A 24,574-nucleotide genomic window follows, 5' to 3' on the forward strand; every position below is an offset into this window, starting at 1 on the left:
GTCAAAGAAAAAATAATCGACCGATGCCCCAGCAACAACCAGCTCCTTGACACCACACAGTCCAGATTCAGGTCCAATCACAGTACAAAGACAACACACAATACCAGCACAGACAACATCTGTATGATTTTTGACAGAGGAGACATGGCAGCCCTCTTTCTACTGGGCCTTTCTGCGACATCTGACAGTCTCACACCCCATCCTCATCAGGCACCTGCACGGGACTAGCATCCAAAGACCCATTCTCCGTTAAATCTGCTCTTTCTTAACATGAAGCTGAAGACCTGGCTATTAAATTAATCTTCTTGCATGACCATCAAGACTGCTTGTATTCAGGGGCCTTGTCTCACCACACAACTACACTCATCTACTCAGCATCTGGATACCCTAAGCAGTGCTCTACAAATCCACTTTACATTTCATTACTTAACAGATAGAATACAAGCTGTATGCCTATCATCTTACTCCACAGAAGCCCCTAAACTCATCTGCGAGTGCCTCAATGTTCATCTCTCTGCCCCACCTTCTTCAACGCCTACATGATCCCTCTGGCCAACGTCATCAGCACACAAGACATCAATATTTTCTCCTACGCTGATGACACGCAACTCATACTCTTCCTCTCGGACAAGAGACCCCAACACAAGAAACAAGTTCAACGTCCGCATGAACATAGTCGCTACCTGGATGAAAGCCAACTGTCTCAAGCTCAACACCAACAAGAAGGAAGTAGTGATCTTCTGCAAGAGCACCTCACCTACAATTGGTGGCCGGCCAAACACTGACTTACATCCACACCCACTACCCACTCAAGGAACTTTGGAATCATCAACAACAGTAAACAGGACGTGACTGCACAAGTCAACGCCATCACTGTATCTTGTTTCTACATTTTGAAGATGTTGAGAAAAATCTGCACATGGTTCCCACCGAACACTAGAAAAACTGCCACTCACTCCTTAGTCACCAGCAAGTTGGACTACAGGATCACCCTCTACGCTGGGATCACCAAACAACTCCTCAGAGGACTACAAATCATCCAGCCTTCAGCAGCCAGATGTATTCTCAATCTCCTACACAGAACTCATACAACACTACACCTCAGGCAGCACCACTGGCTCCCGAAACACAAATGTATTCATTTCAAACTATTAATACACACATTCAAGGCACTACAAAACTTAGGCCCCGTCTACCTGAACAGTCACATCTCCATCCACCAACCACCCAGACACCTCCGCAAGACTCCTACTCACACACACCACATGCATACATTGAATCAGATCAGAAGGATGGGCGTTCTCTTAATTCACTCCTAAAGTGTGGAACGACCTCCCACTGCACAAAAGAGCCTCTTCCTCTTTTCTTGAATTCCACAAGAAAGAAGCTAAAGACCTGGCTTTCAATTACCCAACCTACCATAGGTAGGGCTATGCACACACACACACACACACCTACTCAGTGCAAGGATACCCCGCAGATGATAGTGTGCTTTACAAATACACATAACATAACAGGCATGGGGCAGTACAAGAAGCAGGCCCAGGGAGGACCATGAGAAACAGAAACGTCGGTCAGCAGGAAAAGCAGGTACAGGATGCAGCCCGAGAAGGAGTTCAAGGAGGCTGCCCGAGAAGCAGGTACGGTAGGCAGCCCAAGAAGAAGGTAAAGGATGCAGTTTGAGAAGCAGGTATGGGAAGCATCCCAAGATGCACGCACAGGGAGCAGACCGAGTAGGAGGTACGGGGAGAAGCAGAGAAGCAGGTACGGTAGGCAGCTCGAGAAGCAGGTAAAGAATGCAGTTTGAGAAGCAAGTATGGGAAGCATCCCAAGATGCACGCACAAGGAGCAGACAGAGTAGGAGGTACGGGGAGAAGCAGAGAAGCAGGTACGGAAGGCAGCTCGAGAAGCAGGTAAAGGATGCAGTTTGAGAAGCAAGTATGGGAAGCATCCCAAGATGCACGCACAAGGAGCAGACAGAGTAGGAGGTACGTGGAGCAGCTCGAGAAGCAGATATGGGGAGACAGCCTGGTAAGCAGTGCAGAAAGCAGGTCTTGGTAGACAGCACTAGAAGCAGCCACTTAGAGGCAGTACGTGAAGCCGAAATTGAAGGGCAGCGCAAGGCGAGAGCTGCTTGGGTTCGCTATAAGCACACACTGAGAGGCAACATGAGGAGAAGGCACTGAGCAGCGAGGAGCAAGCCCTAGAAGATGGTGTCAGGAAATTGCACTAGTAAGTAGGATGAGGAACTGGCATTAGTAAAAAGTGTGATGAGCAAGCATTAGGTGCGAGTGTAAGGACAAGGCACTGGGAAGGAGAATGAAAGGATCTGGCAGTTGTAGGTGTATGGGGAAGAGAAAGGAGAGATACTTGAGGTCAAAAAGATAAGGGAGAATTAGTGAGAAATGTAGAAGTTTGAGAAGGCGTGGGTAAATAGAGTGAGAAGCAGACATAGGTAGGTCCTACAACAAACAAGACTATGGTGAACAGAATAAGGAGTGGAAACTGGTAAGTAATATGAAGGGTTGGTACTGTAGAAGTCAAGAGTACTGATACACAGGGTATGAAGTTAAGACTGTTGGACACAGCAAAAGATTAGCTCTGGTTCACAGCGCAAGAGCTAATACTGATTGGCAGTATGAGCACCTGGCACTTAAGAGGAGGGGGGCTAGCTGATAATGTTGGTCAGCCTGAAAAGAGGGCACTAGAGGCAAAGCAACGAGGAGATGGTATAGTGTGATGAGCCGTACTAAGAGTACAATGCGAGGAGCAACAATGAGGAAGCAGCGCAAGGAGCAAAAACTAGGGAGCATCACAAGAAGCAAGCACTGGGGGGGGGGGGGGGAGACAAGACAAACTGGGGCTCAGGGCAGCTAAAAAAAGAGGTGAAGCAATTAGTGCAATTAAGACGAGCACAAGTGAAGACACGAGGACAAGGCACAGGAAAGAGCACATGAAAGAAGCCAAGGCCAAAGACGATGAAACAGAGGGCACTGTGAGAAGCACACACTGAGGAGCAGTTCAAGAAACAGAGCAAATACTGAAGGGCAAATAACAAGAAGCCAAAGAGGGACAGTGCCAAAAGCAGGCTTAGGGAGCAGCAACAGAAGCAGGATTAGAATGGAAGTCACATAAGCAGGCTTAGAGGGGCAGCCACAGAAGTAGGCTCTGAGGGGCAGCCACAGAAGTAGGCTCTGAGGGGCAGCCACAGAAGTAGGCTCTGAGGGGCAGCCACAGAAGTAGGCTCTGATAGGAAGCCACAGAAGCAGGCTCAGAGGGGCAGCCTCGGAAGCAGGCTCGGAGGGGCAGCCTCGGAAGCAGGCTCGGAGGGGCTGCCACAGAAGCAGGCACCGAGGGGCAGCCTCGGAAGCAGGCTCGGATGGGCAGCCTCGGAAGCAGGCTCGGAGGGGCAGCCTCGGAAGCAAGCTCGGAGGGGCAGCCTCGGAAGCAGGCTCGGAGGGGCAGCCTCGGAAGCAGGCTCGGAGGGGCAGCCTCGGAAGCAGGCTCGGAGGGGCAGCCTCGGAAGCAGGCTCGGAGGGGCAGCCTCGGAAGCAGGCTCAGAGGGGCAGCCTCGGAAGCTGGCTCAGAGGGGCAACCTCGGAAGCTGGCTCAGAGGCGTGCACAGGAGAATAGTGTATTGAGCCAGCACTGCCAGCAGCATCAGGATCTGCCAATTGGGGGGTAGGGGTGGGGTAGATAACTGGCAGTTACTGGTTCTCAAAAGACAAATGGAGAATTAGTGAGCAATGTGATAATATGGCACTTTCAGGTAATGGGAGCATCTCCCATTGGAGGGGAACATGAGTAACTGGCAGTGGGAGGAGCGGAGTGAAGAGCAGCAGTCAGTAGAAGAGACAGTGGGCGATATTACCACTACAGGGTTGTATGTTTGGAAGAAGTACTGCGGGTGAAAGGATCAAGAATTCATTCTGGGTGGCGAAGTAGGAAGCTAGATGAGGGTGGGAGTGTGATACACTACCGCTGGTGGACAGAGTGAGAAGCAGCAGTAGATTGCTTTATCTTAGAATGTAAATCTTGTATACTGTTCTATGATCAAATCTACCATCTTGGGAAGGGCTGGTTATAGGTCTTGGCCAGGACCCTTTTCAAAATGCCATGTGGCTCGTGTGATCGAAGAAGCCCAAGTTGTACATCTGCCATTCCACGTCGGATTCAAGGACCACATGGCCGTCATTCATTCTTAGCGCTCCAGCGACACGTGCAACACTTTTCCAGGTGACCGCAAGTGCAGTGACGCCAGAGTGGTCTGGGCAGCAAAAGCACTCACAAGCCGCTTACCGTGATGTTCCAGAAACATACAGGCATGCAGCACTAGCAGCATTCCTTCATTTCTTGTACGCATGCAACATTCAGTGATCAGCATCAGAGTGGACCTTCCGGATTAAGTTGCACACCTCATGCATTGCAGTGATGTGGGCTGACCTGGACTGGCTGGGGCCTGGGAAGCTGTGGTCTGGTAGCAGATGAACATAAAGATTATCTTGCACAGTCCTGGCAGCAGATGACAGAATGGGCACGACTAGCTAGAGAGTGGAGATGTCAGCATTAGAAGCCCAGAATGAAATACTGACATTCTGAGTACGCTGGTCTTATTTACAGACCGTCCGTAAATTCAGCCTCATGTCTATCATCTGTAACTGATCTAATCATAGATCATTTTGACCCTGCTGTCCTTATAATAATCCGGTGTCAATAGCTGGATGCAATAGTTGCACGTTCTTCTCTCATTGACCTTGCCAGAAGTAAGAGCAACTTCTTACTGTAGCCACTGTGTTGGTTAATATTTAAGAATTTCACATAAAAACAAAATGGTATGTAATTGAACAGTCACCAATTACAGGAAAAAGCCATGTAACACAAAAAAATATATAAAACCTACAGGTAGACAGAATATTCAAAGCAGAGGATCAGATCAAGCAGTAGAAGAATTCTAGGAGTAGAGACTGAAGCAAGGATTTCAGGAGATGGAGCTAGATTAAAAGAAATGAAGCTGTATTCCAGGGGATGAAACAGGAAAACCCAGGAAACAAAGAGCAAAAATCCACAAGACGAAACCCACCACCACAGTAAGTAGGCTCTTTGCAACACATGGTACTGAGTTCCAGCTAATTATATATAGGGCTCCTTGTTTTATGGTCTTTATTTTTTTGCCATTTCGGTCTGTATTTATCCATATTTATTTTTTGCTAATTGTTTCTGTATTTATCCATATTTATTTTGGGTTTTGTGGAAAAAATCCAGTTGAAATTGGTATATTTGCACATTTATAAATATTCACTCCTTTTTGAATGCCTGTCAGGTTTCAGTGCTGTGAACACCCGCAGAAGATAAATCGGTGCACTTATATGAAAATATGCAAATTTCAGAATCAATCTTGTGCATATCTACTGCTGTTAAAGCCTCTTTACTAAAATTCCTTTCTTTTTTAACCCCCTTATCTATCAATCCACACATCTATTGGCCTGGCAGTCATGGCAGACCGTATTCAAAATTACTCAAAAAGCAATTCAATATCAGTTTTTATCCACATTTAGAAATACATACAGGCAAACATTAAATGCTTTCTGTCTGTATTTATCTGTAAAAATAAGTAAAAACGGAAAATAGGGAGCCTTAATTATGTAGCACGAAACAGGAAGCAAGTGAATGAGGAAGCAGGAAATGACAGTCAGGAAGCAGTGCTGCCATGATCGATTAGGATGCTACAATATTACAGACTGCGGAAGTGACCATGATGGGGAAGAACCAAATATTGCACTTGTTGTTCCTTCCTAGAACGTTTTAATAGAGGCCATCTTGTGAAAGAAGGATTTAACCAGACATGGGTTGAAAAGGAAGGTCAGAGAAATTGGTCTAGAGGGACGAGAACAGCTAATGTGGTGTTTATCACATTAGAGGTGGAAAAATGTACTGTGCCAATAATGGTTTCCAGATAGAGTACATTGTGCGTGTTGGTATAAATATAGGAGTCTGCCTCCTGAAATGTAGCAAGAACAGGGAGACTGCTACAATCCCAAGCCTATGGCCAGAATGCAATCTACGTTGGTTGTGCGGCATAACACCCACACACTGTTTAGCCATTAGGGGGTCAACCCGTCGAATTATGAGTGGACCAATGAGCAGTGAACGCCATTAAAGGGTTCTAATTAAGAGACAGTAAGAAGAAACTGTCTTCTTTTAACAGTTTTTACACCATTTTGTTACGTTTTGTTGGTCACAGTACAATCGTGAACACCTGAGCATTCCATTATATAAGAGTATTTATCTTTATGAGAAAATTAGAATATAAATTTGTCTCATACCACAGTCGTATTCTAATGAATTTAGTTAGAAAACAAATTACGCAGATTTAATCCTCTGTGCATACAATACTGGATGTTGTCTTAATCTGAAGTTAGTTCTGATGAACCAATATTTTTGAGATATGTATACCCTCAATTTGCACTACACACCAGTAATGGAAGTGTTTTCGGAGCAGGAAGGAGGAAAGGCAAGACAATGTGATGCTATTTGTCACTTCCTTCTTTAATGACCATTTTACTTGCAATGCCAATGGAATACTTTGCCTATAGACGTGGTGCTTAAGTTAAATAAACATTCGAGGTTCCTGAGCTAAGCGCAAGAAAACAATCTGTTTGGCTAAAACAAATCAGAACACACAGTTAAGAATGTCGTCTTACCTTTTGAGGGAAGCTACAGTGTCGTCAGGCCTCACCAAAGCAATCTCTTCTGTGTCATTCAAGAATTTGAGGCGTACTTTAATAAGACCAGATTCCAAGGCTACAGAATTTGTTTCTAGAGGAACATCAGTATTTTCCTGGAGTTCTTGATGAATTTGGTCTTCCGCAACTGGCTCAGAGGAGGATCTTTTGGGCACTGCTTGGATATTTAGAAAGCTGTCAAGACAGGAATCTGAGCCACCGTCAGTGTCTCTGTGCTCCTCAGGGTGTCCCCTGCTCAAAGGGTCCACGGCTGAGGCATCATCCCCTTCGTCCTCAGCTTTCTCGTCAGGCAAGTCCACTGCTCGTGGGGGTTCCGTGGGTTCCTGAACAACAGCATTTCCCACGTGGCTCAGGCCTATCATGGAGTCTCCACGTCCAACAGCAATGATAGTTCCCAGAAACTGGTCGCTTCCATCTGCAACATAGGTGGAAAGCCATGCCAGGATTATAGCCAGAAGGAGTACCAGCAGGCCAGCAACCACCGTCACCTCGTCTCCCAAGCCCTCAATGAAGGTGGTATCGGTGGTTTCCATGTCTCCTCTCAGTATGGACGTTAAACTGAAAAACAGCAACCAAAAGAAACTGCATCATGCCAATGTTTAATGTACTATAAAACACGTGAAAGTGCTGTCAGAATGCGGACCAAGACAAGATGCATTGTATGCGGACTGAGCATTCATGCAGATTCCTTCATATGTGCTGGAATTAGTTTTAATCTTAACTTAAAAACTAGTAATTTATAAAGGAAACCCCAGAAATATTCATAATTGATTATGGGTATAAATATGAAAGAGTATGGTTTTCCATGGTAGTGATCACTTTCAACTACAATGGACTTGGTATCGTACTCTGGTACAAAGCGAATTCTGTGCAAGCTTCGAAAAAGGCAAGGAGTAGGGTTCAAATAGTAGCATGAATGGAAGGAGAAAGACTACAGTTCAAATATAGGAAATGTGTGTTTTTCACTTGAACAGAAAAACACTGCAGAGTGATAGGTGGAGGGAGTGTGACCAGTACAGGGCGTAAAGGGAATAGTGACAAAACAAATGGGTGACATTTAAAATTTGGAGACATACCTGGAAGAAGCCTACCATTTTTGGACCATGATAAGTCTGCAACAAAGGACGCATTAATGCTCTACCATCAGACTGGATTCCCTTCCCCCCACACCCGTTCAAACGGACCGTTTTGACTGGGATCTCACTACAGAGACCTACCAACGTCTGGAGTCCCCCCACCGCCCCTCCCCGAAGCCTTGCCCAGAAGCCCCTCAGCCATAAACAGTCACAAAGAATATACAAGAAACCCCCCGTTAGCCCACATCCCCCATTACACCTATCTGAGGAAGCCAGTCCCATCCAATGCATGAGCTCCCTTGTGTAGTAGGATCTGTGCAATAAGCGCAATTGCACTAGTTGAAAGCGCGCTCTGGTGGCAATCTTCCTGGGCGATCAATTTGCTTCCCCCCCAATTCCTCATCCTACATCTACCTCCCAGGCCTCCTCACATGGCCTCACATGGCTTCACAAGGGATCAGGGGCGTTGAGGATCAGTTTACTATAAGTAATGGAGATCGCACTCTAGCGCAGCAGTTCAGTCAACAACCTATCCTCCAGAGATGAGGCATCCTCCAGTGGCATATTCTGTTCCATTTGAGCCATCAGGGCATGTCTCAGCTGATGATAGTGGAGGAAGTCACCAAGTGCCATGTCATACTCTTCTCACTGTGTCTCGCAGGAGACTAACTTCCCCCCTTCCATACATCTCCCAGAGCAGAGATCCCAATTAAGTCCCACCTAGAAAACCCCTTAAGCCTCCCTACCTACCCACAATATAACAGTCCCTGAGCAGTGTCATCGACATGGGTCTCCCCTGCTAGCTGAGGGATCTAGTAGCCGCCCACCATACCGATGTCACAACCCTAGCTAGAGGTGGAAAGGACCTGTAGTGCTCTTTGATAGTCCTTGGGATCTAATGCTCTGAGATCTGTCCTAATCGAGGACTCCTCCTGAGGGGCAAAGGCCACTAATTGATAAGTACCAATTGGGAAGCCCAGAAGTATTTCTTCACATCAGGAAGGGCTATGCCCCCATCAAACCACCCCCTCGCGAGTTTAGGGAGTGCTATGCTAGCCAACCCCCCATCCCATTAGAGCTGACAAACTGCCTGGTTAACCTTTCCAAAGAGCTCGAGCGGAACCCAATACGGCAAATTTTGGAGTGCGCAGAAAGGTTTCATTAGGGTCATCATTTTATACATATACGTCCTACCGAGGAGCGACAGTGGGAGCCTCTGCCAATGCTGCACATTGGCTCTAAATCAGTCTAGCACAGAGTGTAGATAGGCCGAGATTAAAATATCAGGCCGCCTGGCAACATTAAGGCTGAGATATTTAAAACCCACATCTTCCACTACCAGTCCCTTTGGGAGGTGCCAGCTCACAGCCCACACACATAAGGGGTAGAGGAGCGATTTCCTCCAGTTGATCCGGAAGCCAGAGTAAGTGCCATAAAGATGAAAGATATGGAGGAGCCAGGGGACGGTAGATCCAGGACTAATCACGTACAGGAGGATATCGGCATAGATGAAAATTCTATCCTCCCATCTCCCTCCCCAGTCAGCCCACTTACAAGTTTGTCAGCCCACACCCAGCACGCCACGGCCTCTAGCACCAGGATGAACAACATCAGCAACAGTGGGCACTCCTGTCTGGTGCCCGGGTGTAGCACGAATGGCCTGGGCCACACTCCATTACCTCTAATATGCACCAGCGGCTAACTATACAGCAGCTTGACCCACCCAAACTAGTTAGGGCCAAATCCCATTCTTTCCAGGACGCGCCACAGAAAGTCCCATTCTAAAGTGTCAAACACCTTGGCTGCATTCAGGGACAGCACTGCCTCTGGCTCAGTCTTTGCCTTGGTGCCCTCAATGCAAGCATTTGTTGCCGCAGATTTTGTTGCGTCCCTCTCTTAGGCATAAAGCCCGATTGATCAGGATGCACCAGTATCTGTATGAATTTTACAAGGATTTTGCACTCCATATTTAGGAGTGAGATCGGCCTATAGGAGGCACAATCCCTCTGTCGGTTATGTGGCATGGCGTTTGAGGACATGCCACACTTGTTGTGCTCCTGTGCCAAATTGATGGAGGAAAGGAAACGTTTGTTAAAATTCCAATTTAACCAGCGAGGAACACGCTCACGAAGACATGCAGTCCTTGCCTGTTTTGCACCAAACGTCCCGCAGATGAACTGTAGCTTGGTGAAGTTTATGAAGGAGGTAGAAAAAAAGATGCAGAAACTTGACCCTTCATTATGCTCTTAGAGTTTACTAAATCCAGCTGAGCTATCAATGTTGTCTAAAAAGTATTAAATTTATGAAGATGACAGAAAAGAGAATGCCGGAACTCGACCCTTCGCTAAAGCCCTTAGAGGACATTAATATCAAATTGAATCTTATTTAACGTTTGTTAAAATGTATTAATCCTATGATTTCAAATAGGAAACGTGAAATGGAATATATATATATATATATATATATATATATATATATATATATATATATATTCAAACAAAGAGTTTAGCCCTCAGTGGAAGAAGCCACAAGAATGGTAAAATTTGGATCCATTTCTTTAAGGAGCAGCTGCAACAGGAGACGCAGAGAGAACAGTCACCATCTGTTCGTGTACAGCCAGACCGGTTTCGGGAATCTATCCCTTCTTCAATGGCTCCTGCTTGGCAATGTTGATGCAGTATGCACTCGTGATATTAAAGCCTGCCTTCAAGGGCGTGGTCAGATGAAATGGCCTTCTGGGTCCTGTAGTGCATACACCATGTACCTCGTGTGAGTTCGACATTGTGGCAGTTAATAAAATTACGATTAAAACCCATGTGGGCTGGTGAGCCTGTGGCTCTGGGTGTCCTCTTGTCTGTGGTCAGCTGCTTCTGGACACCACTCCCCCGTGTAATGATCGCACCATTGGGCGCAATCACGGGTCCGCAGCAAGCGGCGGGCTTTGCTTCCGCGACTGGGCTCAGCCGCAAAATATTCAAACAAAGAGATTAGCCCTCAGTGGAAGAAGCCACAAGAATGGTAAAATTTGGATCCATTTCTTTAAGGAGCAGCTGCAACAGGAGACGCAGAGAGAACAGTCACCATCTGTTCGTGTACAGCCAGACCGGTTTCGGGAATCTATCCCTTCTTCAATGGCTCCTGCTTGGCAATGATGATGCAGTATGCACTCGTGATATTAAAGCCTGCCTTCAAGGGCGTGGTCAGATGAAATGGCCTTCTGGGTCCTGTAGTGCATACACCATGTACCTCGTGTGAGTTCATCATTGTGGCAGTTAATAAAATTACGATTAAAACCCATGTGGGCTGGTGAGCCTGTGGCTCTGGGTGTCCTCTTGTCTGTGGTCAGCTGCTTCTGGACACCACTCCCCCGTGTAATGATCGCACCGTTGGGCGCAATCACGGGTCCGCAGCAAGCGGCGGGCTTTGCTTCCGCGACTGGGCTCAGCCGCAAAATATTCAAACAAAGAGTTTAGCCCTCAGTGGAAGAAGCCACAAGAATGGTAAAATTTGGATCCATTTCTTTAAGGAGCAGCTGCAACAGGAGACACAGAGAGAACAGTCACCATCTGTTCGTGTACAGCCAGACCGATTTCGGGAATATATCCCTTCTTCAATGGCTCCTGCTTGGCAATGATGATGCAGTATGCACTCGTGATATTAAAGCCTGCCTTCAAGGGCGTGGTCAGATGAAATGGCCTTCTGGGTCCTGTAGTGCATACACCATGTACCTCGTGTGAGTTCATCATTGTGGCAGTTAATAAAATTACGATTAAAACCCATGTGGGCTGGTGAGCCTGTGGCTCTGGGTGTCCTCTTGTCTGTGGTCAGCTGCTTCTGGACACCACTCCCCCGTGTAATGATCGCACCGTTGGGCGCAATCACGGGTCCGCAGCAAGCGGCGGGCTTTGCTTCCGCGACTGGGCTCAGCCGCAAAATATTCAAACAAAGAGTTTAGCCCTCAGTGGAAGAAGCCACAAGAATGGTAAAATTTGGATCCATTTCTTTAAGGAGCAGCTGCAACAGGAAACGCAGAGAGAACAGTCACCATCTGTTCGTGTACAGCCAGACCGGTTTCGGGAATCTATCCCTTCTTCAATGGCTCCTGCTTGGCAATGATGATGCAGTATGCACTCGTGATATTAAAGCCTGCCTTCAAGGGCGTGGTCAGATGAAATGGCCTTCTGGGTCCTGTAGTGCATACACCATGTACCTCGTGTGAGTTCATCATTGTGGCAGTTAATAAAATTACGATTAAAACCCATGTGGGCTGGTGAGCCTGTGGCTCTGGGTGTCCTCTTGTCTGTGGTCAGCTGCTTCTGGACACCACTCCCCCGTGTAATGATCGCACCGTTGGGCGCAATCACGGGTCCGCAGCAAGCGGCGGGCTTTGCTTCCGCGACTGGGCTCAGCCGCAAAATATTCAAACAAAGAGTTTAGCCCTCAGTGGAAGAAGCCACAAGAATGGTAAAATTTGGATCCATTTCTTTAAGGAGCAGCTGCAACAGGAGACGCAGAGAGAGTTCATCATTGTGGCAGTTAATAAAATTGAAGGCAGGCTTTAATATCATGAGTGCATACTGCATCATCATTGCCAAGCAGGAGCCATTGAAGAAGGGATAGACTCCCGAAACCGGTCTGGCTGTACACGAACAGATGGTGACTGTTCTCTCTGCGTCTCCTGTTGCAGCTGCTCCTTAAAGAAATGGATCCAAATTTTACCATTCTTGTGGCTTCTTCCACTGAGGGCTAAACTCTTTGTTTGAATATTTTGCGGCTGAGCCCAGTCGCGGAAGCAAAGCCCGCCGCTTGCTGCGGACCCGTGATTGCGCCCAACGGTGCGATCATTACACGGGGGAGTGGTGTCCAGAAGCAGCTGACCACAGACAAGAGGACACCCAGAGCCACAGGCTCACCAGCCCACATGGGTTTTAATCGTAATTTTATTAACTGCCACAATGATGAACTCACACGAGGTACATGGTGTATGCACTACAGGACCCAGAAGGCCATTTCATCTGACCACGCCCTTGAAGGCAGGCTTTAATATCACGAGTGCATACTGCATCATCATTGCCAAGCAGGAGCCATCGAAGAAGGGATAGACTCCCGAAACCGGTCTGGCTGTACACGAACAGATGGTGACTGTTCTCTCTGCGTCTCGTTGCAGCTGCTCCTTAAAGAAATGGATCCAAATTTTACCATTCTTGTGGCTTCTTCCACTGAGGGCTAAACTCTTTGTTTGAATATTTTGCGGCTGAGCCCAGTCGCGGAAGCAAAGCCCGCCGCTTGCTGCGGACCCGTGATTGCGCCCAACGGTGCGATCATTACACGGGGGAGTGGTGTCCAGAAGCAGCTGACCACAGACAAGAGGACACCCAGAGCCACAGGCTCACCAGCCCACATGGGTTTTAATCGTAATTTTATTAACTGCCACAATGATGAACTCACACGAGGTACATGGTGTATGCACTACAGGACCCAGAAGGCCATTTCATCTGACCACGCCCTTGAAGGCAGGCTTTAATATCACGAGTGCATACTGCATCATCATTGCCAAGCAGGAGCCATTGAAGAAGGGATAGACTCCCGAAACCGGTCTGGCTGTACACGAACAGATGGTGACTGTTCTCTCTGCGTCTCCTGTTGCAGCTGCTCCTTAAAGAAATGGATCCAAATTTTACCATTCTTGTGGCTTCTTCCACTGAGGGCTAAACTCTTTGTTTGAATATTTTGCGGCTGAGCCCAGTCGCGGAAGCAAAGCCCGCCGCTTGCTGCGGACCCGTGATTGCGCCCAACGGTGCGATCATTACACGGGGGAGTGGTGTCCAGAAGCAGCTGACCACAGACAAGAGGACACCCAGAGCCACAGGCTCACCAGCCCACATGGGTTTTAATCGTAATTTTATTAACTGCCACAATGATGAACTCACACGAGGTACATGGTGTATGCACTACAGGACCCAGAAGGCCATTTCATCTGACCACGCCCTTGAAGGCAGGCTTTAATATCACGAGTGCATACTGCATCATCATTGCCAAGCAGGAGCCATTGAAGAAGGGATAGATTCCCGAAACCCAGCTGCTCCTTAAAGAAATGGATCCAAATTTTACCATTCTTGTGGCTTCTTCCACTGAGGGCTAAACTCTTTGTTTGAATATTTTGCGGCTGAGCCCAGTCGCGGAAGCAAAGCCCGCCGCTTGCTGCGGACCCGTGATTGCGCCCAACGGTGCGATCATTACACGGGGGAGTGGTGTCCAGAAGCAGCTGACCACAGACAAGAGGACACCCAGAGCCACAGGCTCACCAGCCCACATGGGTTTTAATCGTAATTTTATTAACTGCCACAATGATGAACTCACACGAGGTACATGGTGTATGCACTACAGGACCCAGAAGGCCATTTCATCTGACCACGCCCTTGAAGGCAGGCTTTAATATCACGAGTGCATACTGCATCATCATTGCCAAGCAGGAGCCATCGAAGAAGGGATAGACTCCCGAAACCGGTCTGGCTGTACACGAACAGATGGTGACTGTTCTCTCTGCGTCTCGTTGCAGCTGCTCCTTAAAGAAATGGATCCAAATTTTACCATTCTTGTGGCTTCTTCCACTGAGGGCTAAACTCTTTGTTTGAATATTTTGCGGCTGAGCCCAGTCGCGGAAGCAAAGCCCGCCGCTTGCTGCGGACCCGTGATTGCGCCCAACGGTGCGATCATTACACGGGGGAGTGGTGTCCAGAAGCAGCTGACCACAGACAAGAGGACACCCAGAGCCACAGGCTCACCAGCCCACATGGGTTTTAATCGTAATTTTATTAACTGCCACAATGATGAACTCACACGAGGTACATGGTGTATGCACTACAGGACCCAGAAGGCCATTTCATCTGACCACGCCCTTGAAGGCAGGCTTTAATATCACGAGTGCATACTGCATCATCATTGCCAAGCAGGAGCCATTGAAGAAGGGATAGACTCCCGAAACCGGTCTGGCTGTACACGAACAGATGGTGACTGTTCTCTCTGCGTCTCCTGTTGCAGCTGCTCCTTAAAGAAATGGATCCAAATTTTACCATTCTTGTGGCTTCTTCCACTGAGGGCTAAACTCTTTGTTTGAATATTTTGCGGCTGAGCCCAGTCGCGGAAGCAAAGCCCGCCGCTTGCTGCGGACCCGTGATTGCGCCCAACGGTGCGATCATTACACGGGGGAGTGGTGTCCAGAAGCAGCTGACCACAGACAAGAGGACACCCAGAGCCACAGGCTCACCAGCCCACATGGGTTTTAATCGTAATTTTATTAACTGCCACAATGATGAACTCACACGAGGTACATGGTGTATGCACTACAGGACCCAGAAGGCCATTTCATCTGACCACGCCCTTGAAGGCAGGCTTTAATATCACGAGTGCATACTGCATCATCATTGCCAAGCAGGAGCCATTGAAGAAGGGATAGACTCCCGAAACCGGTCTGGCTGTACACGAACAGATGGTGACTGTTCTCTCTGCGTCTCCTGTTGCAGCTGCTCCTTAAAGAAATGGATCCAAATTTTACCATTCTTGTGGCTTCTTCCACTGAGGGCTAAACTCTTTGTTTGAATATATATATATATATATATATATATATATATATATATATATATGTAAATTTATGGTTGAGATGAAAAATGTATTGTGTAGAAAATGTTTTAAATGAGGAATTGCAATGGTTTTAATTAACTATGCAAATATAAATTACTTACTTACTTACTATAGAAGGCACAATCTCTATGGGGCCAGCCTTCCTTGTGGATCAGTATGATAGAAGCCAGCTGTTAGTCACGGAGAAGGTTACCCTGTCTCTTAGCAGCCCAAAACATGTTACACAGATGCGCCCAGTTCGCTCTCCATTTTCCTATATAGCTCTGCTGGTACGCCGTTTGGCCTTGGGCTTTCCCGGTCCGAATCTCTCTGTTGGCTAGTACAACCTCTACCTTGTAAATATCTACCTCCATATCGCGTTGCGCCACCACTGTAAGCTCCTTTATCCTGAGAACCCGAAAAAACTCCCTGATATCCATAACAGACCTCATGGTGGACTTACTATAGAGGGAATAGTATAGGCTGCAAATCTTTCCGCAATCTTTCCATTACCTCTGAGTACCTCTCCCGTAACCATCCGCAGTTCATGGACCCAGCTCCTCTCCCTCATTCCCAACCAAGCTAGTAGGCGTCCCGCCTTATTGCCCACTTCATATACCCTTCCCTGGGTGGCCAAAGCAATGCTGTAGGCTTAGTTCTCTGCCCTGTCTCTATATTCCTGGCGCTTAAGCCAAAGCCTATACTCCTGCGTAAGGGAAGCCCCCCTATTAGTTTCCAGGTTCAGTATTTCTTACTCCAGTCTGTCAGCTCACTCCCTTTTTCCCCTGCTATCAATGACCTGGCCTGAATCCGCAGGACAGCTTCATAAGCTCCCACAGCGTAACTACAGATTTTACCGTACTCACATTTTCATGAAGTACAATTTAGTACCTTTCCTAATATTATCCACAATCTCTTCCTTCCGCAGGTACCAGGGGTCTAGTTTCCATCCGCAACTTGTCCCAGAGGCCGGACCCCATGATTCCACCCAGAGTGGCGCATGGTCCGTGATGCTGCACATCATAATCCTGGCATCACGGAAAACAGTCAGGAATGCACATGTGGTGAGGAAGTAATCACTTCTTGTAGAGGTGTGATGTGACACAGAGTGGTAAGTGAAGTTATTCTTCCCAGGGTTAAGAGCCCTGCCAGACATACCCCAGACCCATGGCATTTAGAAAACCTGATACCTCACATAATGGACCCCTGACCCCACATCACAATGTCAGGGTCATGGTGGCCTAGGCTCTGCATAACAATCCCTTTCTTAATCTTACTCCGCAGGCAGTTGACATTCCAACACACAAAATGTAAGGCGTCACCTGCACATTTAGGGGGGCACGGTTCGAAGAAGCACTGAAAAGTAAGTCTGCTTAGTCCCGAGCCATCCAACCCCCACATAGTCCTGCAGCGAGTTCAGGGTTGTAAGACACATACGTGCCAATGACATGGTAACTCTAACCCCCCCCAACCCAACTACCCCCCTCCAAGACAGACTTCAAACAGCCCGCCAGCCCCAATGCGCAGGGTGCCTGTTACCCCAACAGCAGTGTACACCTCAGGCTAACAAGAGTTCCTTCTCATGGTCAGTTGGAACTCCACAACAATTATCCACTTTGACAGCGATAGCTGCAGGGCCTGCACCCGTCCCCCCCACCCTGGTGAATATCAAACCTAATTAGTACTTACAGAGGTCAGCCATGTGTCTGTACCATGGCCTAGCCAGGCATCATAACAAACAGCATGAAGTTCACAGTCAGCGACACCCAGAAACGTCCTGTGCCCCTTACCAAGAAGGGAAGGGTGTGAGGGAAAAAGAGCCCTCCTCAGTCCTGTTCCCTTCCGCAATTACATCAGCACCTTCCCTTTGGTCCACAGCTGCCTCTCCACCTGTGTCAGGGAGTCTCTCACTGCAAATCTACCACCCTCCGGCTGGGCACCCATCGGCAAGCCCACTCCTCCAGTGCGTCCTTGTACCTCTGGACCCAGATCAATCGGGCGTCGTTCCCTCCTGGTATTCCCTGCTTGTCACCTCACCACCGATCGCCAACCATCGAGGCAGTCCCACGCCTCCTGAGGTGTTTGAAAAGTCCAGGATTTGCCCTCATGAAGCACCCTGAGGAGCGCAGGGAACAGCTTCTTCCCTCTCACGGTTTTTTCTATACCTCCGAGAAATTCCGCCTCTGTTGCTGGACCTTAAGGGTTAAGGTGTGTCATTGCATATTCTAACTAAAGTGTTTCCCTGGCACGTGCGGCCTAAAAAAATCACACCCCTGTCCTCGGCGGCAGGACAGGCGTCCTGTGAGCCTGTTCCACTAAGAAGAAGTTTAATAGCCACTTGGGCTTGAGTGTATGAAGTCCTATAGGAACAACTCAAAGCTAGGCCCCTCTATCCGCTTAGGGACTACCACCACGTGGATGTTCTTTGCATCTGTCCTGAACTGCTGCGCTCTACTTCTGTCGTTGGTCCACCTTGGCTTTAAAGGATTTCAACTCCTCTGTAAGTTGGACCAGAGTGTTTTCGCCCTGCGAGGTCCGCTCATTGACTTTTCTCAAATCAGCCTGGAGCAGAGGGACCTCTGTAGCAACAGTATCTATTTAGGACTCCATAGGCTCCAACGTCACCCGGGTTGCTTTGGATGCCGGTCATAATGTCCCTGAATGATCAATAATATTCTTATCACACTCTTATTTTGATTTGCTCTGCTCCCTTCATTACACCTAGCTCGTCAAAGGTATGTATTATACCTCTTTCAGAAACATCCCTGAGCTCCTCCCTATCAGAGAGGGGTGTAGCCTGCACCATGACTAGGCTTCATGGAGCAAGGAGGTTACCCTAAGATAGAGCATGTCGTTGTAGACCCAGGGGTTTCTTTTTGTTGTGAATATAGTCTTATTAGGGAAGTCAACCCCTGTGGGTCTTAAAATTTCAACTGTCCTTGATTATCTTTTACATTCTGCCCAAATGGGTTTTGCCTTGGGCACAGTGCTAAATTAACTGTCACTGCTGTGCCTTCTCTAACCGCTCTGTGGCTATGATTTTATTAGATGTTTCAGCAGTTGTTGATACCATCTGTCACCAAGCCCTCTTATACAGACTGTCGAAACTGGAATTGAAAGGTAGCTTTGTCATGGGTTGCTCACTTTCTATCAAGAATTTCAGATCTCCACCCCCTTATATTTTATCTGTCAGATCGTGCCTGTTTGACGTCTCACAAGGCTCCATTCGTTTGCCACTACTCTTTAAGCTATAAATGGTGCCACAAGCTTGATTGATTAAATCTTTTGGGTTTGAATTATTCCTTTATGCAGATGATACCCAGATCATTGTTAAAATAAGGGGTGACCCTTGCAATCTGGCAGAAAAAAATGACAAGGTTTTCTTTTAAATTTGCAACAATGGAGGAGTTTAAACCATCGAAAACGTAATGGTGACAAATCAGAAGTCCTCTGTCCTTTAAAACCATCATTACTGTGGGAGCTTCCTTTTTGGCCACAGGACGTGGGCCATCCCCTATGCCTACATTCATTAAAAACATTTGATAACAGATTCCTCTTTGACCATCACTGACCAGATCTCATTTGAAAGTCCAGCTTATTTCAATTTCATTCTTTAAAATGTAGCCTGATCCTTTTTCTTTCCGTCATAGGGTAGGTTCTTCATGCATTTGCCAGTTTAGACTACTGTAACTCCACTTAACTTTATCTTACATCCTATCAGATTCAAAATTTGCAACGGATTCAAAGTATGCAGCAAGACTGGTCCTGGGTATTTGGCCCCCAAGATCATATTTCTACAGCTCTTGTATCGCTTCAGTGGTGGCCAATAAAATAAAAATATTTTTAAATCGTTTTGCCTGGTCCTAAAAGCTATTTGTTGACCTTTAGCCCACAAATTTCAATGGTACGAGCATAGAGGGTTACTTATATCGAAGGACAAATTTCTGTGAGCATTCCTAAATTCAAAATTCAAATCTATCAGTGGTAGGGAATTTTTTATTGCTCGAAATGGAACCAGTTGCCTCCCACCTTTGCCATATATGGAATTTTTAGGAATTCGCTAAAGATTTAGCTTTTTGCATCTAGCTGCTAGTTATGTGGCAATATCTCCCTCTATTTTCCACTCGTTTACTCTAAGCTAACTAGTTTTGGCTTAAGCTTGATTTCTTCCAAGAACCAGGATACCCATCACCAGATAAAGGTTGCACTATACAAGAACACCTAACCTAATGTCATCCATTGGGGTACAGGCTTTGTAACGTACTAGACTTGGAGCTAAAAGACATTCACCAACTTTCCCTGCCATTCAAAATCTGTTAACGGCTTTGGAGCTTCTGCTGCATTCAATGGTGGCAGTTAAATAACCTGTCTGGGAAAAATTACTCATTGTGAGAAATAAGCAGCTATGCTGCAGTACAGCGGGACATGGAGTAAGATGTCAGGCTTTAGCAGCGGTAAGACCAACCTGTACTTTTGAAGGCTGCCTATGTAAAGGGATGTTGACAAATTCAAGATGCCTCTTTTTTGTTTTTTTTAAAATGTAGCCTAGCAAACAGAATGTTTATCTTTCTAACATACAATAATTATACATCTATTCCCATCATATACTAGATACAATACAAGACAATTAGCATTGAAACTCTTCAATACAATTCTCTACATCAAAACTAAAATATTAAACTATCCCTGATCTGAATGAAAAACATTTAAAGTTCTTCAACAGTCATTATTCCCACTAGTTGTAAAACACAACACAGTCTCATTACATACGGCCTTGGATAAGAAAACACCAAAACCAGTGCTTAAGTTGTGCCTTTGGTTATAGATGATGTTTTTTCCATCATCAAAATTTGGCACTGTGCAAAAGAGAGAAGGACAGAAAAAGAGAAAGAGAAGGAGGAAGAGAAATAAAGGATAAGAAAAATGCAAGGATAAACAAGCATTTGCAATGCAATAGGTCTCGCATTAGAAATGTTTGAGCTATTGGTCTTGTAAATGACATTTTATATTTATGTGTTGGTTTTGAAAATAGTGAAATTAATAGCTTTGTCATTTACAATGCGAATACTTTTAACTTTTGCAAATGTGACACTTATAGCATTTGTAATGCAACATGTTTTGTATTTACGTGACTTAGATGTATTGATATTACAAATAACAATGGCTTTTAATTTTTTTAAATAATTAATACTTAAATAAAAGTTATTGTAATTTATAATGGCAATAGCTTAAACTTTTGTAAATACCTTTTGTGAAGATTATGTTCAGTGTATTTTATTGTGACGAAAATCCAAGAACAGAAGTGAAATATTAACGTCTTTTTTGTGACATTTGTAATAAAGCTTGAAACATTGAGAGAACATATTTGAACCAGTTGTTGTTGAATGGTTGCACTGATTGATGCTGTGGTGGCGCGGAGAGATGTTGTGTAGGCGACGAGTGATGATGTGGTGTTCAGTGATGCTGTGGAAGCGCATAGTGATGTTGTGGTGCCCCTGAGTGATGCTGTGGTGGTGCGATAGATAGATAAATAGAGTGAGGGCGATAGATAGACAGAGTGAGGGCGATAGACAGAGTGAGGGCGATAGATAGATAGATAGAGTGAGGGCGATAGAGTGAGGGAGATTGATAGATAGATAGAGAGTGAGTGAGGGCGATAGAGTGAGGGAGATTGATAGATAGATAGAGAGTGAGTGAGGGCGATAGAGTGAGGGAGATTGATAGATAGATAGAGTGAGTGAGGGCGATAGAGTGAGGCAGATTGATAGATAGATAGTGAGGGCGACAGATAGATAGAGTGAGGGCGACAGATAGATAGAGTGAGGGCGACAGATAGATAGAGTGAGGGCGACAGATAGATAGAGTGAGGGCGACAGATAGATAGAGTGAGGGCGACAGATAGATAGAGTGAGGGCGATAGATAGAGTGAGGGCGATAGATAGAGTGAGGGCGATAGATAGAGTGAGGGCGATAGATAGAGTGAGGGCGATAGATAGAGTGAGGGCGATAGATAGAGTGAGGGCGATAGATGTTTTTGGTTGTGTGTGTGTGTGGTTGTGTGTGTGTGGTTGTAAGTGTGTGCGGTTGTAAGTGTGTGCGGTTGTAAGTGTGTGCAGTTGTAAGTGTGTGCGGTTGTAAGTGTGTGCGGTTGTAAGTGTGTGCGGTTGTAAGTGTGTGCGGTTGTAAGTGTGTGCGGTTGTAAGTGTGTGCGGTTGTAAGTGTGTGCGGTTGTAAGTGTGTGCGGTTGTAAGTGTGTGCGGTTGTATGTGTGCGGTTGTAAGTGTGTGCGGTTGTATGTGTGTGCGGTTGTATGTGTGTGCGGTTGTATGTGTGTGCGGTTGTATGTGTGAGTGGTTGTATGTGTGAGTGGTTGTATGTGTGAGTGGTTGTGTGGGGGGTTGTGTGTGTAGTTGTGTGTGTAGTTGTGTGTGTAGTTGTGTGTGTAGTTGTGTGTGTGGTTGTGTGTGTGGTTGTGTGTGTGGCTGTGTGTGTGGCTGTATGTGTGGCTGTATGTGTGGTTATGTGTGTGTGTGGTTGTGTGTGTGGTTGTGTGTGAGATTGTGTGTGTGTGGTGTGTTTGTGTGGTTGTGTGTGGTGGTGTGTGGTTGGGTGTGTGGTTGGGTGTGTGTATAGTTGTGTATGTGTGGTTGGGTGTGTGCATAGTTGTGTATGTGTGGTTGGGTGTGTGGTTGGGTGTGTATGTGTGGTTGGGTGTGTGGTTGGGTGTGTATGTGTGGTTGGGTGTGTGGTTGGGTGTGTATGTGTGGTTGTGTGTGTGGTTGGGTGTAGTTGTGTGTGAGATTGTGTATGAGGTGCGATTGTGTGTGTGTGGTTGTGTGTGTGTGCGCATGGTTGTATGTGTGTGAGCGGTTAGAGAAGGATGTATGTGGAAGAGAGCAGCAGATCAGCACAGCAGAAGAGAACAGGGAGTTAAAGAAGGAGGCAGGTTGAAGAGAGCAGCAGATCAGCTCTGGAGAAGTGAACAGGGAGTTAGAGAAGGAGGTGGGTGGAAGAGAGCAGCATAAAGGCACAGGAGAAGAGAACAGGGAGTTACAGAAGGAGGTGGGGTGGAAGAGAGCAGCAGATCAGCACAGGAGAAGAGAACAGAGAGTTAAAGAAGGAGGCGGGTGGAAACGAACAGCAGATCGGCACAGGAGAAGAGAAGAGAACAGGGAGCTAGAGAAGGAGGCAGTGGAAGAGAGCAGCAGATCAGTACGGGAGAAGAGAAGTGAACAGGGAATTAGAGAAGGCGGTAGAGTGAGTGAGGGCGGTAGAGTGAGTGAGGGCGGTAGAGTGGTAGAGTGAGGGGGAGGGTAATAGATAGAGTGGAGTTGGAGGGTGGAGTTGGGTTTGGAGGGTGGAGTAGGGGTTGGAGGGTTGAGTTGGAGGGTGGAGGTGGGGGGTGGAGTTGGGGGGTGGAGTTGGGGGGTGGAGTGGGGGGTGGAGTGGGGGGTGGAGTGGGGGGTGGAGTTGGGGGTGGAGTTGGAGGGTGGAGTTGGAGGGTGGAGTTGGAGGGTGGAGTTGGGGGTGGAGTTGGAGGGTGGAGTTGGAGGGTGGAGTTGGAGGGTGGAGTTGGAGGGTGGAGTTGGAGGGTGGAGTTGGAGGGTGGAGTTGGAGGGTGGAGTTGGAGGGTGGAGTTGGAGGGTGGAGGTGGAGTTGTGTGAGGTGTGATTGTGTGTGTGCATGGTTGTATGTGTGTGAGCGGTTACAGAAGGATGTATGTGGAAGAGAGCAGCATAACAGCACAGGAGAAGAGAACAGGGAGTTAAAGAAGGAGGTGGGGTGGAAGAGAGCAGCAGATCAGCACAGGAGAAGAGAACAGTGAGTTAAAGAAGGAGGCGGGTGGAAATGAACAGCAGATCGGCACAGGAGAAGAGAAGAGAACAGGGAGCTAGAGAAGGAGGCAGTGGAAGAGAGCAGCAGATCAGTACGGGAGAAGAGAGAGCAGCAGATCAGTACGGGAGAAGAGAAGTGAACAGGGAATTAGAGAAGGCAGTAGAGTGAGTGAGGGCGGTAGAGTGAGTGAGGGCGGTAGAGTGGTAGAGTGAGGGGGAGGGCAATAGATAGAGTGAGGGTGGAGTTGGGTTTGGAGGGTGGAGTTGGGTTTGGAGGGTGGAGTAGGGGTTGGTGGAGTTGGATGGTGGAGTTGGAGTTGGAGGGTGGAGTTGGAGGGTGGAGTTGGAGGGTGGAGTTGGAGGGTGGAGTTGGAAGGTGGAGTTGGAGGGTGGAGTTGGAGGGTGGAGTTGGAGGGTGGAGTTGGAGGGTGGAGTTGGAGGGTGGAGTTGGAGGGTGGAGTTGGAGGGTGGAGTTGGAGGGTGGAGTTGGAGGGTGGAGTTGGAGGGTGGAGTTGGAGTTGGAGGGTGGAGTTGGAGTTGGAGTTGGAGGGTGGAGTTGGAGGGTGGAGTTGGAGGGTGGAGTTGGAGGGTGGAGTTGGAGGGTGGAGTTGGAGGGTGGAGTTGGAGTTGGAGGGTGGAGTTGGAGGGTGGAGTTGGAGGGTGGAGTTGGAGGGTGGAGTTGGAGGGTGGAGTTGGAGTTGGGTTTGAGGGTGGAGTTGGAGGGTAGAGGTGGAGGGTGGAGTTGGAGGGTGGTGTTGGAGGGTGGAGTTGACGTTGGAGGGTGGAGTTGAAGTTGGAGGGTGGTGTTGAAGTTGGAGGGTGGTGTTGAAGTTGGAGGGTGGTGTTGAAGTTGGAGGGTGGTGTTGAAGTTGGAGGGTGGTGTTGGAGTTGGAGGGTGGTGTTGGAGGGTGGAGTTGGAGGGTGGAGTTGGAGTTGGAGGGTGGTGTTGGAGGGTGGAGTTGGAGTTGGAGGGTGGAGTTGAAGTTGGAGGGTGGTGTTGGAGTTGGAGGGTGGTGTTGGAGGGTGGAGTTGGAGTTGGAGGGTGGAGTTGGAGGGTGGAGTTGAAGTTGGAGGGTGGAGTTGACGTTGGAGGGTGGAGTTGAAGTTGGAGGGTGGTGTTGAAGTTGGAGGGTGGTGTTGAAGTTGGAGGGTGGTGTTGAAGTTGGAGGGTGGAGTTGGAGTTGGAGGGTGGTGTTGGAGGGTGGAGTTGGAGTTGGAGGGTGGTGTTGGAGGGTGGAGTTGGAGTTGGAGGGTGGAGTTGAAGTTGGAGGGTGGTGTTGGAGTTGGAGGGTGGTGTTGG

General features: G+C 47.5%; 1 protein-coding gene across 1 annotated transcript in view; it reads right to left on the bottom strand.

The window, feature by feature from the left end:
- TMUB2 (transmembrane and ubiquitin like domain containing 2) overlaps window positions 1-24,574 on the bottom strand; it is a 91,869-nt gene that overhangs the window by 28,098 nt on the left and 39,197 nt on the right. The window contains exon 2 of the mRNA XM_078645200.1: window positions 6,702-7,301. Coding sequence (XP_078501326.1) covers window positions 6,702-7,276 — 575 coding nt within the window. The 5' untranslated portion in view covers window positions 7,277-7,301. The remainder of the gene's footprint in view (window positions 1-6,701; window positions 7,302-24,574) is intronic.

This window comes from Lissotriton helveticus, chromosome 5_1, assembly GCF_964261635.1.
Source record: "Lissotriton helveticus chromosome 5_1, aLisHel1.1, whole genome shotgun sequence".
Taxonomy (NCBI): Eukaryota; Metazoa; Chordata; class Amphibia; order Caudata; family Salamandridae; genus Lissotriton; species Lissotriton helveticus.